A 16,585-nucleotide genomic window follows, 5' to 3' on the forward strand; every position below is an offset into this window, starting at 1 on the left:
ATATAAAAGACTTTGTATATTTATGTTAGGATTTGCGAGTAGCTGTTTGCTGTACTGCTTCATTTATATAGATGCTTCCTTTTCTGAATGTGTGTTTGGTCTCCTTTATTTAGAGGGGGGGGTGGGAGGGAACTGGACACCCCCATGTCATTAAAAAGCCTGTACGTCCGGTATTTAGGATCTGTTCGTATCTATTAAGCTGAAGGCCTTTCCAAGCCCAAATTTAGACAATGCATAAAAACATTACTAAACAATTAGGTAATGTTTCACAATGTTCTTTTTATTAGTTGAATCAGTTCCATGCGCTTCAATTTTCCTAACTTCTTGCCCTCGGTACGAATCAGAATTGTCTTGAGGGGATTGGCAAACCAAGAGGGAAAGGTTAGTGCTGAGCTGCCTCAAACCCAGGACTGTGAGTTATTAAGGTCTAAGTTCAGAGACAAAAAATGAAAAAGACATTTTAGGTCATCTAGCTCATCTCCCAGCTTGCTGTGTTTCTTGAAACTCTGAAAGAGGATAGGCACACAACCAAGTAAAATGGGAATAGTTTAGGTAAAGTAATTGCACATCATACCCGTGCAGTGCTTTCCTCCCGGGCTGTGTTTAGCTCCTGTTTGCAGTCTGTCCTTACGTGCATAGACAAAAAATGAAAAAGACATTTTAGGTCATCTAGCTCATCTCCCAGCTTGCTGTGTTTCTTGAAACTCTGAAAGAGGATAGGCACACAACCAAGTAAAATGGGAATAGTTTAGGTAAAGTAATTGCACATCATACCCGTGCAGTGCTTTCCTCCCGGGCTGTGTTTAGCTCCTGTTTGCAGTCTGTCCTTACGTCAGCCCCCGTGCAGTGCTTGTGCGTTTCTGTGCTTGTGGACTTTCGGCCGCTCACATTGTTTCCTTTGGCTTCGGTGTCCTTTTCCAAACCTGTAGGTTGCACAGTGGACAGAGACGTGAAATTGCAGAAAGGTTTGATAAGTTCTATTAGCTTCCATTTATCTCAAAGAGAACAAGCGTGTTGAGGGGCAAAGAGCGAGAGAGGTGAAATGCGTAGAGCAAACCTGTGAAGGTTTCAAAAGCTTGGAGGGACTGTTCTTTACATGAGAACAACTGCTCGCCGGTTTCTGAAATGGTCTCTCTCTATTCCGAGTAGGTTAGTAGGTGACTCTGCCTGGTTTCATACGCTGCGTGTGAAGGTGTTGGCAGGGCAGGCAAGTCAAGTGTGTCTATTCCTGCAAGCCATTGTGCTCGGTTTTATTTCACTGAGGCAATGCAGGACTGAACATTTGCAGGCTCAGCGTGGAGTGGAGAGGTATAAACAAGCCCTGGAAACGGTCAGGTGCCAGCTAGGACAGTAAAATTCTGAGATAATATTTGTTCAGCTGTCTCCTCATGACAAAAAAAGAAAAGGAAAGCAGAGAGAGAGATCCAGCAAAGTTGGGGTAGCGTAATAATTCCAACCGGTCAAAGCTGTGTGGTTATATGAATATGTGTGATAAATCATGGCCAGATTTGTTTCTGTTGAAGAATAAAAGATTATTTGATCCAAAACAGTAATAAGGCACTAAAATTAGGATACCTATTGCTTCCTTTTTGTTTCTTATCTTCAGTGGCCTTTGCTAGTCATTGATAACTGTACTGGTAACAGTATCCTCAAACCAGACACTCTGCAACTAAAATTCCCTTTAACTTCAACTGTGAAGCTGTGAGTGTTTTAAAGGGTGCAGAACTGGGTCATTAGGAAGAAATGAGGGAGGGAGCTAAAGGTAAACTATGCCATTCCGTCAGGACGCTCTGAGCTTTAGTCACTCCTTGGTTCAAAAGCTCCATTTCTGAGGTCAGGTACAGAAGTGCAACCGAGCTCTGCGACGCTGGGTAGCAGGGCCATATGACCACCACCTAAAAGCGATCTGGGCGAAAGAGATCAGTGCAGTCAATCTTTTGACGTTTAGAGTGAGAGAGGATTAAGATTTGTTCACGTTGAGGGGCACCAGTGGGGATTTAAAAAAAAAAAAAAATGCAGCCTGTATGACGGAGAAGGTAATCAGGCATGGAAATGAAAGTGTGTTGTAGAGCATTCCATGGTATCATCTGCATATAGAAAGTGCAATTCAATCACATTGCAGGAATCGTTAAAAAGTGGGTCGTCGTGCCTTTCCTGCTGCGAGCATGTTCAGCTTCTTCTGTAGTCATTGATGTGATTGTTATAGTGATAATAGTAATGTTGTGACTGTAAAAATAAATATATATGTATTTAGCTTTGTGTGAATACATGTTTAAGTTTAAGATGCCAAGCAAGTAAAAGCAAGTTAAAGTGTGATACGAGTGAATATTTTCTAACTGCCCCTCTAACAGCTAGAGATGCTTGTTATAGTCCTTTGACTTGGCCATTTGGACAAGAAAATTTGAAATTTTGCAAAATGTTTACAGTAAAGCGAAAGCTGTGTGACTCATCTGTATTCCGTGGCCAACTTTGACGAGCTGTTATTTGTAATTATTTAATAATAAAACTAAGAAGTCGGCACGTGTATTTATGAGTTTGCTGTATCAATGTATTTGTCTAAAACTTACGTTGTTAATTAAATTTTAGATTTTATTTATGTGCAGAAAGTATATGTTGTCTTTTAAGTAGTTTGGCCTTGCATAAATGCGCATGCTCTCACTTATTGCTCTATTAAGCATTTAATTCAGTCCTGTTTAACATACTCAACATTTGGCAGGAGGCACACAACATTTCTAGTATGAAGCTCATTCAGAGAGGCACAGACCGTCCTCGGTGCCAGCTGACTTTAAAGCATTAGCTGGTATCAGCTCTACTTCGTGAGCGTGCTGTGTTTTGCCTTTTTCAGTAATGCTCATTTGAACAAAGGTTTTCCCATACGTAGCTGAAGTAACGCTCTAATCAAAGAAATGAAGGGGACGTTTGAAAAAATCAGTTGTCATCTTGAGTTCACCTCATCTTCGAAGTCATTTCAACTCAGTTTTGAAGAAAACACAGCATTATACAAATGGCTGTAAATACGTCTTTGTCTCGTTTAGGGATTAACCGTTTCCGACCACCTTGATTTATTGTACTCCAGGCAGAGGGTGGGAGGGAGGGGGGGCTTTTCTCCATGTGTGCAGCAGTTCTGTGCCTAAGGTGGCAGTGTTTGGTTATTGTACTCAGGCAGAGGGTGGGAGGGAGGGGGGGCTTTTCTCCATGTGTGCAGCAGTTCTGTGCCTAAGGTGGCAGTGTTTGGTTTATTTCCCAGGTGTTCTCAGTTTGCTGTTACTTAACAGAGTAAAACAGAATAAAAAGCATGTTCGATCAGTGTCACTATTCCATTTTAAGTATCCTTAAATGGTAAATCATGAACCAAGTTTTAAATGGTAAAACATGAACCAAGTTTTTCTTTGTTTGCAGACATCAAATAGTATTGGTTTTGGAAAGGAAACAGAACGATCCATGACTATGAGTAAATCGGTAATACCTGATATTCCCTCATCGCATGAGAGCTTGATTAAGTGGGCTTATGAGCATAACTATAGTCCAGTTACTTCCTACACAAAAGCCCCTGTTGCTAACAGATTTCATCTGCAACTTGAAGATACAGGTAAGCTTGAAGAGGGACTTTTAGCATATAAAAAAAAAATATCTTGTATTTCCAGGGATACGATGATTTGAAAGGTGCTTTCTCAGTTTTGAAGCTTAATTGTTGGGGGTTGCTCTTTCACTGCTCATCATCAAGAATGCTGGTAATATCTATGAACGCTGGTTAAAAAAAAATCTGTGGCTTTTTGATTAGAAAAGTCCAGGCAAAGTGTGTTATTTCCTGATATGTTGGTGGAATTACATGGTTATAGTTATTCAACTCACAAGCCGTTATAGCTGACCATGCTCAGTGTTCACTGGAATGGACCAGCAACTGGATATCTTGTTGGTTAAAAAGTGCAGCTTTGATTTTTTTTTTTTTTTCCCCCCAAAAGTATGAGCATAGTGTTTCCTTGAGACAACTAAATGAACATTTAAATTGTTTAGAGACAAAACTGGCTTACCGGAAAAGTCTGAGTGAACAGAATAAATACAACCATTAAAAAAAATTTAGTTATTTGGCCGAAGTCATTGCTGATGTAAAGATGTCTGGGTCCATTGAAGCTAGTGGAGTGGCATCTGCTTTTTCACTAGTTCTGAATTTCAACCACTAAAAATGTTGTTTAGCTGTTTTGATAAAGCTTATGTTCACATGAATTTTATCAGTTGCACTCTCATGGGTTACAGATAATTACCTGCTTGGGCCAAACGTTGAGATTTCTGTCCTGAGCAGTTGCGTGTATAAGCCAGGAGATAGTTAGTGTTCTCATTTACTCAGTGTAAAGTTAACTCTCATGTAACTTCACTCTGGTTATGCGAGTAGTTCCACAACAGTGGAGTGACTGAATTTGTGATGGGGCAGGTAATGGAAGAATTTCACCCCATGATTTGCACTTGGGCTATTTCAGCAGCACTAAAATAGCATACTTGCTGAATGTGATGTTTCTTTTACCTCTGTGGTTGCCTTTTGCAGAAAATAGGCCCACTCCTTAAAGCTTATTTTCAACTCTTAGTGAGATTTCTAGCGGGGACTAAATATACCAAGATTAGATGCCTCAGTAACAACTAAACCCTTAGTGGAAGAATTGTGGCTAGTTACCTGAAAAGTACAAAGATGCTGCTTTGGATGTCCTTAAAGAGCTTCCTTTCTGGATAATTTTTTTTTTCTGTATGAAAATGATTAGTTCTGAATACTTTTAGAAAAAATATTGAATAACCTAATGTTCTTTTTTTTTTTTTTCCCTTCTTTTTTTCTTTTCAGAAGAGATGAATGATGAAGAAGACCATTCCCTTCCTCCGGAGCTGACAGAATTGCTGGGTGCCAACCCACTGCCTGCCCCAAAGAATCCTGCATTAAGCGATGGCCTGACTTTTCCTTTTCACATTAACAGAGGAAGACATGACACAGTGGGAGAAGGAATCTTCCCGTCCAGGGGTTCAGTGGATACGTTAATAAATCATGACTTTGAGCATTCACTCTCGAAACATAAAGAACCGGAAGAGCTTCAGGGCAGTGCTCATGTAGCCCTGTCAATAAAGTGTGATGACAAAGTCATGACAGTAGCTGTAGAAAAAGACTCTCTACAGGTTGGTGTGATCTCTTATTCTCAAATTTGGACAGGCTTTTTTGCGCAGACCATTTTATTTCATAGAGCCATAGAATCATTTAGGTTGGAAAAGACCTTTAAGATCACTGCGTCCAACTGTTAACCTAGCACTGCCAGGTCCACCGCTAAACCGTGTATGTCCCTAAGCACCACATCTACATGTCTTCTAAATACCTCCAGGGATGGCGACTCAGCCACTTCCCTGGACAGCCTGTTCCAGTGCTTGACAACCCTTTCGGTGAAGAAATTTCTCCTATTTGTATTTTGACTGAAAAAATAAACATTCTAAGATCTACAGCCATCATCACCCAACCCTCCAAAAAATAGTTTGGTGAGGAAACTACTGTAGGTATTCTTTGCCATATCTCAGGGTCATGTTTCCTCTTCCCAACAATCCGGTAGTTTGTAGAGGGATTTCTGATTAAAGCTTTGCAGGGTTGGTTCTGTCAAAAGATTACCGTACTCAGACATCAGTCTGAGTTTTTAATCTCCAAAATACAAAGAAGCTGCTTTCGATAGCTGTGTGAGACCTGAATAGATACGTCTTTACCATCTACCAGCTGACAGGTTGCTTGTGTCCGTTTGCATTGTGGAAAAGAGCCTGATACAGACAGCATTTTTAGCTCATTTCAGACCAAACAGAGTCAGCATTATTAATCAGCAGATTAATAATGAACCTGTTGTTTTCTTTGTTCCATGTTACATTTGTTCCCTGCGTGCCATGTGTAACAGCATTTTGAGAGTGACCTTCCCTGGGTGTCAGTACAATGAACTTCACTTCCTCCTATCAGCAGTCATGAACAGTATTCTGCGCTGCACTTGAAGCAAGAGCCTAACACAATTGTGTTTCAGCCACTTACAAAGTGCCTTTGTTTCAGGCTAGCGGCTACACAAGGACAGAACTCTCGCTGCTGGATCACTCTTGCAAAGCCGGGATGAATGGCACCCATTTCATTTTGGAGTCTTCGCTGAACAAATGCGGGACTCGGACAGCATATATCTTGAACAAGATTGTTTATTTTAATTCTGTGAGTATTTTACAAAGAGGAGCTGCCTTCTGCACGGCACATCACAGTGGTACAAGGAAGCCATTGTAGTTAGCTTTAGTCTTAGCAAAAAGGAGGCATCGTGATCTTTTCCTGTCTAGCTCAAACCTCGTTGCAGCTACAGTCCCTGTATTCAAGGAGGTATGAGGGCTGCACATTCAGTGTGCTCCTGTGGTCGTATAGTATCCTAAAGGAAAGAGGAGGAGTTGGAGTTAAGTACTTTTACAAAACTGCATGGCTGCCCTTTGGGGACCATCTGTACCGGTCTCAGAGAAGTTGCACCAGCTTTCCCTCTGCAGCTTTGATGTACCCATACATAAGCAGTACTACGTAGCTGTAAGGAGGAATAGGAATGAAGTTTTGTGATTGCACAAAGCAATACCATTTAATTCATATGCTGAATTATTTTAAGTGAAACTTTTTCTTCCAAAATTGTGTGTGAAAAAGGCTTTCAAAATGTGAGGAAAAGACATTATCTGTGCATGCTTCTCTCTTATAATTTGGATTAATATTTGCTATCAGTTGATGTACGTGATGAAGGGACTCTGAATACTTGCATATGAGTGATGATGCTAAGGAGAAGACTGGCTCAGCTTATGAGCTTGAGTACAGTGCAGCTAATCTGGTTTGGAAAGTAATGACACGTTTCTCTTGCTGAGCTTTCCAGTACATAGAAGTAACCTTGGCAAATGATGGAAAGCCTGTGGTCCAAGCCAAACACAGCTAAGGCAATCTGATCTGACCTTGCCTGGTTAAAACCGTTCTATACTGGCAAGTCTGTAGCACCTAACTTTAGAAACAGTCCCAAACCAAGACTGTGGATAGAAACATCTCCAAACTACAGAATAGCACGTGTCTGGAGCTAAATACTGTCATTGTCCCTATATTCTATTATGGTCCAAACTAAAATGGGTATTTGCCTCCTCTTCCCTCCTTTCTCCATCGTGTCTTTTAATAGTCTTGGCTACTCACTTAAACTTAGAATCATGCATGGTATCTTTCAGAATTTGGGAGCATTCCTCCTAAAAAATAAACACCATGCAGTGGAGTCTCAAAGGGTGTATATGTCACTATGCAACAGCAGTTGCTCTGTGTCCAAGAAAACAAAGATGAAGTCCTGGAAGGGAGGGGACTAGCTGAGGAGCCGCAGGGCATACAGAAGCAGAGTGCAGAACGCTGGAAAACAAAACCAGGAATTTTCAGGTGAAGAAATGGAGAGGTGTGCAAAGGAGGAAATAAAAAAGGAGGGGGAATTCAGTAGAATGTCAGAGAAAAACAAAGGGAAAAATTAAGAAAGGGACATCATGGTTTTGGGTGTACATCTCTGGAAAAAAAAATGCAAATGACAGAAGAGAAAATCCTGTAATGACCCTAACACTTTCAGTGATTTTCCGTGAGTGCATTAAGGAAAACTGTAAGTTGCAAAAAATCACTTTAGAAAGCCATTTCTTTTTTCAATGTTGATTATAGAAATACCAGAAATAGAATGGAAATGCTAGGGTGCTCATTCAGACACCGGCACCCAGACTAGTGTCTTTGCTGGCTCTGAATTCTGGAAACAAACTAAGGGGCGTTCTCTAAATATAACCTACGTATCTTACATGCTCAGCACAAGGCTGTTTAAGACGCGCTTTCACCGTCTGCTTAGCTGGTGCACTTCTTTTGGTCTTTGCATTGTTCTGAAGAGAGAAGAAAATAATAACCATGAAGAGAGAGTGCTCAGTTATCACCTAATGCGTTTGCAATACCTTTTGTGCAGATTGTCATTCAGCTGTCATCACCAGCTGAAAGCAGCGGCTTTGATGATGACGACATGGAATCAGGTGATAATGGATTTCCAGGGGATGCTGACGAGGGAGATGTTGCTTTCTCAAGCTGGCGTGAAATAGCGGTATGTTACTCTCGGATTTGCACCTGACAGTAGAGAAATGCCTATTGTAATAGGCACTTAACATAAATTACATTAATTGTATAGCAATTAATTTGTCTTTTAACACATTTCGTCTCACTTGTATTTCTTGTGACCCTGTTGAAGATTTGCACTAAGTAGACGGAACGTGGGTGGGCCTGTATTGTACGCTCCAAATTTGTCCTTATCCAGCTACCGCTCCTGACTCAGGATGTATTTGTGTTGGTTTTTTCATTTCAGTTTAATTGCACGCTGCACCAGCCAGAGGATGACAGAGGCATGTTCTGGCCTCCTGAACCACACATCACCAATGTGACCTTCAACATGGAGCTGTACAAAACAGATCTGTTCCTTGCTCCCTCCCAAGGACTCTTCTCTGTTGCTGAGAATGGGCCAATATATGTAGAGGTAACAAACTGAAAAAGGCTTTCAAACTAACGGAAACATTTTGCAAGGCCATGCATCTGAGCCAAATCTGTTCTTGTCAGTTGAAAGGTCTCGTTGTGCAGTTGCTTTAGGCAGACAGGTAGGTACTTTGGTGGCTGCAGAGAACAGAAACCGTGGGGTAAGAAGCAGGACAATGTTTTGGGTCAAAACCGAAGGATTCCTGCAAAATGGATGAATTTACCTACAAGGTAAATTGGTCATTCTTGCGCAATCTGCTTTTCTATGCAGAACTTAAAGGTGGTCTCTGAGCTCCTGCTCTGAACTGGCATTTCCCGATGAAGACTTCAGAGTTCATTTTATTGGGTAGTATGGCTGAACCTCATCTGAAAGATGTAGACGTGCAAAAAATGGTTGCAAGTGTCTGTCTTCCATATGCTAGCGTTCTCGGGTTACAAAGTTAATACAGATTCTGATCTCTCTCCGATGCACTTACAAACACCAGTTACAATCCTTTTGAATGCTATCATACAAGAGATCTAACAGCTTTAGATAAATAAGAACAGCAAAGTCAACAGCCAGGTACCCTTGACTTCAGGTGCGTTTTGGACCTGGTAATATTGCCATGTGTTGCTAAGTTGCTTATGAAATCTGGGGAATGTCAAACCAATACAGTCAGAATTTCTAAAGATAGTCATGTGAACAGAATTTTGCATTTTTCAAGTAACAGTAGGCATTAATAAATACAACATTGGCAATGAAGTAGCATCACCAGTTTATATATGAGTAAATCAAGGAGCGGTGAGCTATGGGCTTATAAGACTGGGAAAATTAGTATATTGACGGAAGCAGTGCCGTGCCATGTTTCTCTTGCCCAAGTTAGTTCCTCTTTGGGAGCCCGCGTTGCACATGATAAGCATAGTGGCCCGTTTGACATTGGTGCAGTTTTCATTGTTTCGCTGTGTTGTGTCTCTTCCTCGTTCTCTACCCAGTGAAAAGTACTTAAGACAGTTGAAGCAAAAAGAAAGTATGTCACGCTCGGTTAAGAATATGTTTATAAAAGACATTATTTTTTCATTTGGATAAAACCGGCTGCTTCCTTCAGCGATCTGGGATGAATCCCCCTGGCTCCGAGCCCTCTGGATTTGTCTGGTTCTGGAGCTGTTTATTCAGACAGATGTTCTGATTTCTTCATCACCTGTCCTGGCAGAAGCCTTTTTTTTCTGTTTCTCCTTCTTGCACAGTGGAAAATCTGTATCAGTTTTGAACTTCTGTGACTCCATTTTTAGCTGACGCTTTTTTTTTCCATTTTTGTTTCTGTCTTGCTTTTGTTATTAACAAATGTATTTTGGTTTTTTGGTCAATAAATTGCTTAGGTCATAATCTGTAAAACTATATATCTCCCTTCTCCTTCTCTGCTGAAAATGTTTTTTGTATTTGAATCTTTTGGCATTTTTTACCTTGTCCTCTACTGTCATTTTCTTACCATATTTTGGTCTCACCTTCCTCCTGTAGTTCTCTTCTTTCCTTTTATTTACCTGATGGTGTTTCATGATACTGTAGTATGCCTGTCCGCCTTGCCATAATCTCTTTTTTAACTAGTTTACACCATCAGCTTGTTTACCTGTCAGTATCTGCGGCTTGAGTTTCATTCATCAGTCTTTATTTCTCTTCTTTTTAGAAGATGGTCTTTCTTGCTTAGATGCTTCAGCACATCCCTTCGTCTCTAATTTGATTGCTGCTGACATAAGGGAGAGAAAAAATGAGAAATGCCTTTATTCACTGCACAACTCGTAGCATCCAAACATTTCTGTATAGACCACAGGAAAATTTGGCAGGCTCTTCCTTAAATATACATGCAGCACATACGATTAAGTACACATTTAAGGCACGTTTTTTCTAAGAAGGAGATTATTTCTTGTGGAACTGTTTTCATCAGGCAGTGTTAATGGTTAGGCACAACACTTCTGTTGTTTATTAAGAGCAACATGCTTCATTTGTTACAAATTCCATTTAAATTTTTTTCCTAATTATTGTGTAGCATTTGTTGTCTGCATTCCAGTCCAGCTGAACAACATCAGTGCCCTGGAAGTTTGCAGTCTTAATTATTTTTCATAAAAGAATCTGAATTTCAGACTTACAATAAACTAAAAGGATCATTTCACAAGAAATTACGGCTTTTTAGGAGGCTCCCCTGCCCCCAGTCCAGGAATGCCACCCACACGTCAGACCATGACCTCCTCTCTGCCTCTGCATTCCTCTCCTGGCTGGGGGTGGGTTTTCTGTTGTGTTTGTTGCCTTTTTTTTTTTTTTCTTTTTCAAAAGTTTCAAACAGATACAAAGACGTGGAATTAGTAATTGACTTCCGGACAGCTCCATTGTGTGTCTGAGGGAAGCAGCGCCATCTCAGGTGGCAGCTGCAGTCATTAATCATTAATCTGATCTGGACTGGTTTTTTCATCTGCTTTCGGAAAGATAAGGGATTGCTGTATTTATGCACGGTTATGCTATTAAACAGCTGCTGGTTTTGAAACCGCAGATTTTCTGTCTCTCGGCTTGACAGTCCACCCTTAACATTTAGCATTCAAAATAGTTCAGATTGGAAGTGGCACTGGAAAACTGCTTAAAAATTGTTGAAAATGTTAATGAAATGTGAACTAAAAATGTCGTTTCTGAGATCCTACCCTATGCAAAGAGGTGGAATTAGTAATTGACTTCCGGACAGCTCCATTGCAGTCTGTGTGTCTGAGGGAAGCAGCGCCATCTCAGGTGGCAGCTGCAGTCATTAATTACGCGTCTGATCTGGACTGGTTTTTTCATCTGCTTTCGGAAAGATAAGGGATTGCTGTATTTATGCACGGTTATGCTATTAAACAGCTGCTGGTTTTGAAACCACAGATTTTCTGTCTCTCGGCTTGACAGTCCACCCTTAACATTTAGCATTCAAAATAGTTCAGATTGGAAGTGGCACTGGAAAACTGCTTAAAAATTGTTGAAAATGTTAATGAAATGTGAACTAAAAATGTCGTTTCTGAGATCCTACCCTCTCTTTCTTTTTAACGCAGGTGTCTGTGACTAAAGCTGACAGATCCTTGGGCTTTGCCATTCAAACATGCTTTGTTTCCCCGTTTTCAAATCCAGATAGAATGTCTGACTACACCATTATAGAAAACATTTGTCCTAAAGATGAATCTGTTAAATTCTACAGCATTGAGAAGGTGAACTTTCCGATACCACATGCACAGAAGGACAAAAAAAGATTTAGCTTTGTGTTTAAACCAATGTTCAACATCTCGCTGCTCTTTCTGCACTGCGAGTTGACTTTGTGTACAAATAAAGACAAAGATACTCAAGGACTGCCAAAGGTCAGTAAATTCTTAAAGTCTAAACTTCTGATTTAGGTGAGAATAAGATTTTGGGTTTTTATCTGAACTTTGAAGTGAATAAACGGTTTTCTATGGAATTGATGTAATGAACATGATATCTCTAGGCTCAAGATTTTAATAGATAAGAGTTGTGATGCCATGCATTTTGACTGCATAATTTACAGTTTCTGTTTAAATTTCATTAGGTGGTTATGTGGTTCAGAGTTATCTTTGTTATCCATATCGCATCCGTATCCAAAGCACAAACAATGTTAGCTTTAATTTCCAAAGACATGCATAATATCAGGTAATGTTGCAATCTGATTGTTTCAAAAGAGAATTGCCAAATCTTGCTTTATAACTAATGGAAATGGTTGTATATTAGTTGTTAAAGAATGTGTTCTAAGGATTTGGAATTTATTTTTACTTTGGGGTTTATGCACATCCCCCTTAAAATGTAGTTTTTAAAAATGATTTGTCATTGTTGATCAACAGATGTGTTGGTGGCTACAGTTTTGGCTACCAGATTTTTAAAAAACATATGTACTAAAAATAATTACTACCATTTAAGTTCAATAGTAACACTCTCATAAAGGTTAGAGGATCCTTAATGAAGGCGAAGCTTACGTCCTGAAGCACAGCTAAGAATTACCTTTGCCAGTACGCTACACGGGGGTTGTTTGCAGGTTCTCCTCTTTTTTTGGTAAATAATACAGGATAAAACGGATAATGAGGCAACTGTGCAGCTGGAACAGCTGTCTTGGCAGACAGGTGACTCTCTGACCTCACACACTGTTTTTTCCACCCACAGTGCATTCCTCCTGATGAAGCTTGCACCTCTCTCAATGTGGATATGATCTTGGCCATGATGCACAACAAGAAAACCTTCACCAAGCCCCTTGTTGTAATAACACATGAAGGAAAACCAGAAGGTATGAAAATGAGCTTAAACTGTTTAATAAAGCTACATACATTATATTGTGTAACATACAGCCGCTTGAAATGAGGGAGTACTCCAAGTATGTGGCATTGTATAATCTTGTGGTGATCCTGTATTTGTAAGATATTATTTGTTTAGACATTTCCCTGGCAGCAGTCATCGTGGCAGTTCATTGCCGTTTTTTAACCGTCTTTATTGATCTCCGGACATGTTGTTTTGCCAGGGTTTGAGAAACGAATACTGTACTACACAACAATATGTGTTTCATAAGTATGAATATAGCAGTAGTACTTCCAGCAACTTCTTGTTGCCCAGAGAACAAAGGCAGTGCTCTGCTGCCTGCTGTATTGTTTCTTTATTGTGCTTGTAAATATATATTTAGGAACAACAACAATGGAATTACAAAGTATTGAGGACGCTAAAGCCTCTTAAGTTTGTAAAGCAAAGTGGTGGCCACCAGAGAGAGACTTCTTAGACTGTTAAACTATTAAGAGCAAAAGATGAGATGCACAAAGGTATTTTAGCTCCACTTTGGTGGGGCTTGTTTGATTATGTAATCTTTATGGAAAAAACCACGAGTGTGGCTAGTAACTGGTTGAAGGAGGTGGAAAGGGTGAAGAGCATTATGAGAATATCCTCTAGCTTAAGAATATGCCCTGTGAGTGATGGGAAATAAGAGCTGTTTCCACAGTTTCATTTAATTTGAAAGTTTTTCTTAGTGAATCCCTCTGACAACAGCATCAGTCATGTTTTGATGCATTCGTAGAAGAAAATACATGTGCGTTATCTTTTCTTTTTGTATCAGCACGGCAGTTTAATCAGAAGCTTCAGTGGCTTCACGTGCACATCAAAATCTTCCAGTTGTGTCCAAAGGCTGTTTGACTTTTGGAATGCTTTTTGGGGAGTGTCAAAGGATGGGGATCAGAAGTCCTTTAACCTCCATTGTACAGTGCGTGCTTTTTAGCTGCAAACAATTTAAAGTACTGTACAACATTGCTAAGGGACATAAGCAACAACTGTTTCTGTTTAACTCTGCAAGTCAGCTCATGTTTAGGTTTTTTTACAAATTTGTTAATGCAGATCAAATCCACTATGAACTAAAGGCAAGTATTTGATCTGTCAATGTGGTAAAATTAAAACTGTGCTTTGGGCCTGATTCTGCGCTTTTTCTTTTTGCAGAGCTCTCATTTTTTTTCAGTGGTTTTTCTGTTGGGAATAAGTAAATCCTGCAACTGAAGTTCAGCTTTCAATAAACAGACTCATACTCTGAGCTCTCTTGCCCTTCTGATGTGTGGAGCATTGTGCGCAGCTCCCGTCTCGGGCTCTACTCAGAATGTTGTCTTTGTCAGAGGCACAAGGTCTTAGTGTGCAAAGATGAGCTAAATTTATAAAGATTACTTACAAGACAACAGCGTGATAGAGTGTTTTGTTGCATTGTGGGTGATTTAGTCTAATTGTGGGATGCTTGGTGGAAATCTCCCCAGCATATCACAGCTTTCAGACATAATACAAAGTGGCACATTAACAACATAGCTTTGTTGGGATGCAGTTCTTCTGCAGTGAATCAAGCAACCCTTTTTAAAAGCCAAATGCCATTGTTGGCCAATACGTGAACCTAAGATTGGGAGAAGAAATTGTATCACATTACTGAACAGGAGAATTTACATCTCAGAGGTGGTGTTCTTCATTTTCTTTCATGTGAACGGGCCAGCTTTCATTGTTGTAAACCATATTATGTGAGTTACTGCCATTGGATCTGCTCTCCAAGCCAAATGTAGAAGTTGCGTGCTTGGCGTTTCAAATGACCAGAACAAACTGGTCATTGCAAAGGTGTCACCTTTTTTTCGTCAGACATAAGCTTATGACCGTCACTGACCGTAATAGAAATCATAACTGTATATCTAAATGAGAATAACTCTTCCTCCCTTCCTAGTTTTGTTAGTTATTTACAAGCTCTGTTGCTTACGTTATTGCAGTAGATCCCGATGGAAGTGTCTAAAACCTCACTTCATGTCACGTTCTTTTCCTTTGCATTCTGGCATTTCACATACACATTCCCCCCCCCACTTCAATGAAAGGCATATGGATAGCCATTTAAATCATAGAATCATAGAATCATTGAGGTTGGAAAAGACCTCTAAGATCATCGAGTCCATGCGTTCTTCTGTTGAAATAATCTACCACTGTCATTGTTCAGATTCTTGCTAAGTGTGGAAACTTTAGGTTATTATTTCTACAGCAAAAAAAAGACCTCAAGATCATCGAGTCCATGCGTTCTTCTGTTGAAATAATCTACCACTGTCATTGTTCAGATTCTTGCTAAGTGTGGAAACTTTAGGTTATTATTTCTACAGCAAAAGGAGACAGGTCATAGAAAGGGGGTCAAGTGAGCAGCTAACAAGCGCCTCTATCCTACAAAGGTATAGAAAATCATGATCGTTTCTAAAGGCTGGCTGACAATGTTTTAAATTAGATGCTTTTCCTGGACCTAAGGATTCCCACTACTTCTGTGTTGCTCTGAGCAACCCACAGTAAAATACATGTAAGGACTGGATCACTGGGGAGAATTGATAATGGGCCGCACAGCCTATCGTTAATTAGCAGACCTCATATTCTCCGTAGAGAGGCCAATGACAGAATGAGCATGGAAAATTCATTCTCCCCTCAGCTCAGAAAGCGTTTTCTTGGCACTTGGGACATGCTAGTGGAGTGTTTAGACAATCTGATAGCGCCCTTACCCATGTTTGTACTGCTCAGTGCTCCTTGGTTTCAGTCCAGCCCTCCTCACAAATCTTACATTCAGTTACGCTTTTGCCGTTATGTGCGCTTCACGACTTTCCAGCTTATTTGTGCATGCACGCACACCCCCCCATGTTCTCACCTGTTTCCTACTACTGTTCCACCTGTTTCCTGTCATCCTGCCAAGAGTGATCTGGAAGAGATACTCATCTGTTAGAACAAGCGACAGGAATAGAGTTTAAGAATAAAATGCTTTTTTGGATATTGTAGGCGCACGTGTCTCGGAGCCTGATGATCTTATAGGATATTGCTGGCAGTTTAGTGCTGCCGTTTGGGTTTTAGAAGTTAGAAGCATAGTCTTGGTTTAAGAATACTTTAAATAAAATAAATATATTTATTTTCAGTATTTGTGAGCCGCTATGTTTACATAGCAATTAAACTCTTTTTTTAGTCGCTAAATATACAAAAACAAGTATTGGGACACCGTCTTACCAAATCCTTTTATAGCTGTTGCACTGAACACACTCAGATAGGCCAGAATTTAAATGAGATCCCTAGGTTACTGGGCAATCCAGAAGCAAACTGCAGCTAACCAAACAGGTCCTTGGGTCTGAAGCCAGAATCTCTGGCTCTTCTGCTTGAGGTGGCATTCTTGGAGAAAGATAAGAGAAGCTAGTTAAGCAAAAGAAGGGAAAATTCTTCTTTTTTTAACATACGTTTACTTGTCTCTTTCTGTTACATGCTGATAATGATGATGATATTTGATATTCTTGCCAAGAATAATAGCTTTGATATAATAGCTATGATCTTTTATTTCCTATATATAATTAAAAAACAAAACAAAACCAAAAAAATCACTCAACTTCCAAGACAGAATACCAAGCAGGACTCAGGAAAATGGGTGAATCAACACATATTCATGCAATTTGGACAAAGCAGTGTGTATCATGCCATAATACTGACTTTTCTTTAGAAGTGATAGCCGGTGTTTGATTTTAAATTTTTTTTTTTTTTTTTTTTGTTTTAGC

At 39.9% G+C, this 16,585-nt stretch overlaps 1 protein-coding gene across 1 annotated transcript in view; it reads left to right on the top strand.

The window, feature by feature from the left end:
* TGFBR3 (transforming growth factor beta receptor 3) overlaps positions 1-16,585 on the top strand; it is a gene marked incomplete at its 5' end in the record, with an annotated part of 37,006 nt that overhangs the window by 10,671 nt on the left and 9,750 nt on the right. Inside the window, 7 exons of the mRNA XM_009274202.2 lie at positions 3,400-3,589; positions 4,829-5,154; positions 6,053-6,202; positions 7,980-8,111; positions 8,370-8,537; positions 11,579-11,878; positions 12,690-12,810. Coding sequence (XP_009272477.1) covers positions 3,400-3,589; positions 4,829-5,154; positions 6,053-6,202; positions 7,980-8,111; positions 8,370-8,537; positions 11,579-11,878; positions 12,690-12,810 — 1,387 coding nt within the window. The remainder of the gene's footprint in view (positions 1-3,399; positions 3,590-4,828; positions 5,155-6,052; positions 6,203-7,979; positions 8,112-8,369; positions 8,538-11,578; positions 11,879-12,689; positions 12,811-16,585) is intronic.

The sequence above is a fragment of the Aptenodytes forsteri genome, unplaced genomic scaffold, assembly GCF_000699145.1.
Source record: "Aptenodytes forsteri isolate BGI_AS27 unplaced genomic scaffold, ASM69914v1 Scaffold59, whole genome shotgun sequence".
NCBI classification, from domain to species: domain Eukaryota; kingdom Metazoa; phylum Chordata; class Aves; order Sphenisciformes; family Spheniscidae; genus Aptenodytes; species Aptenodytes forsteri.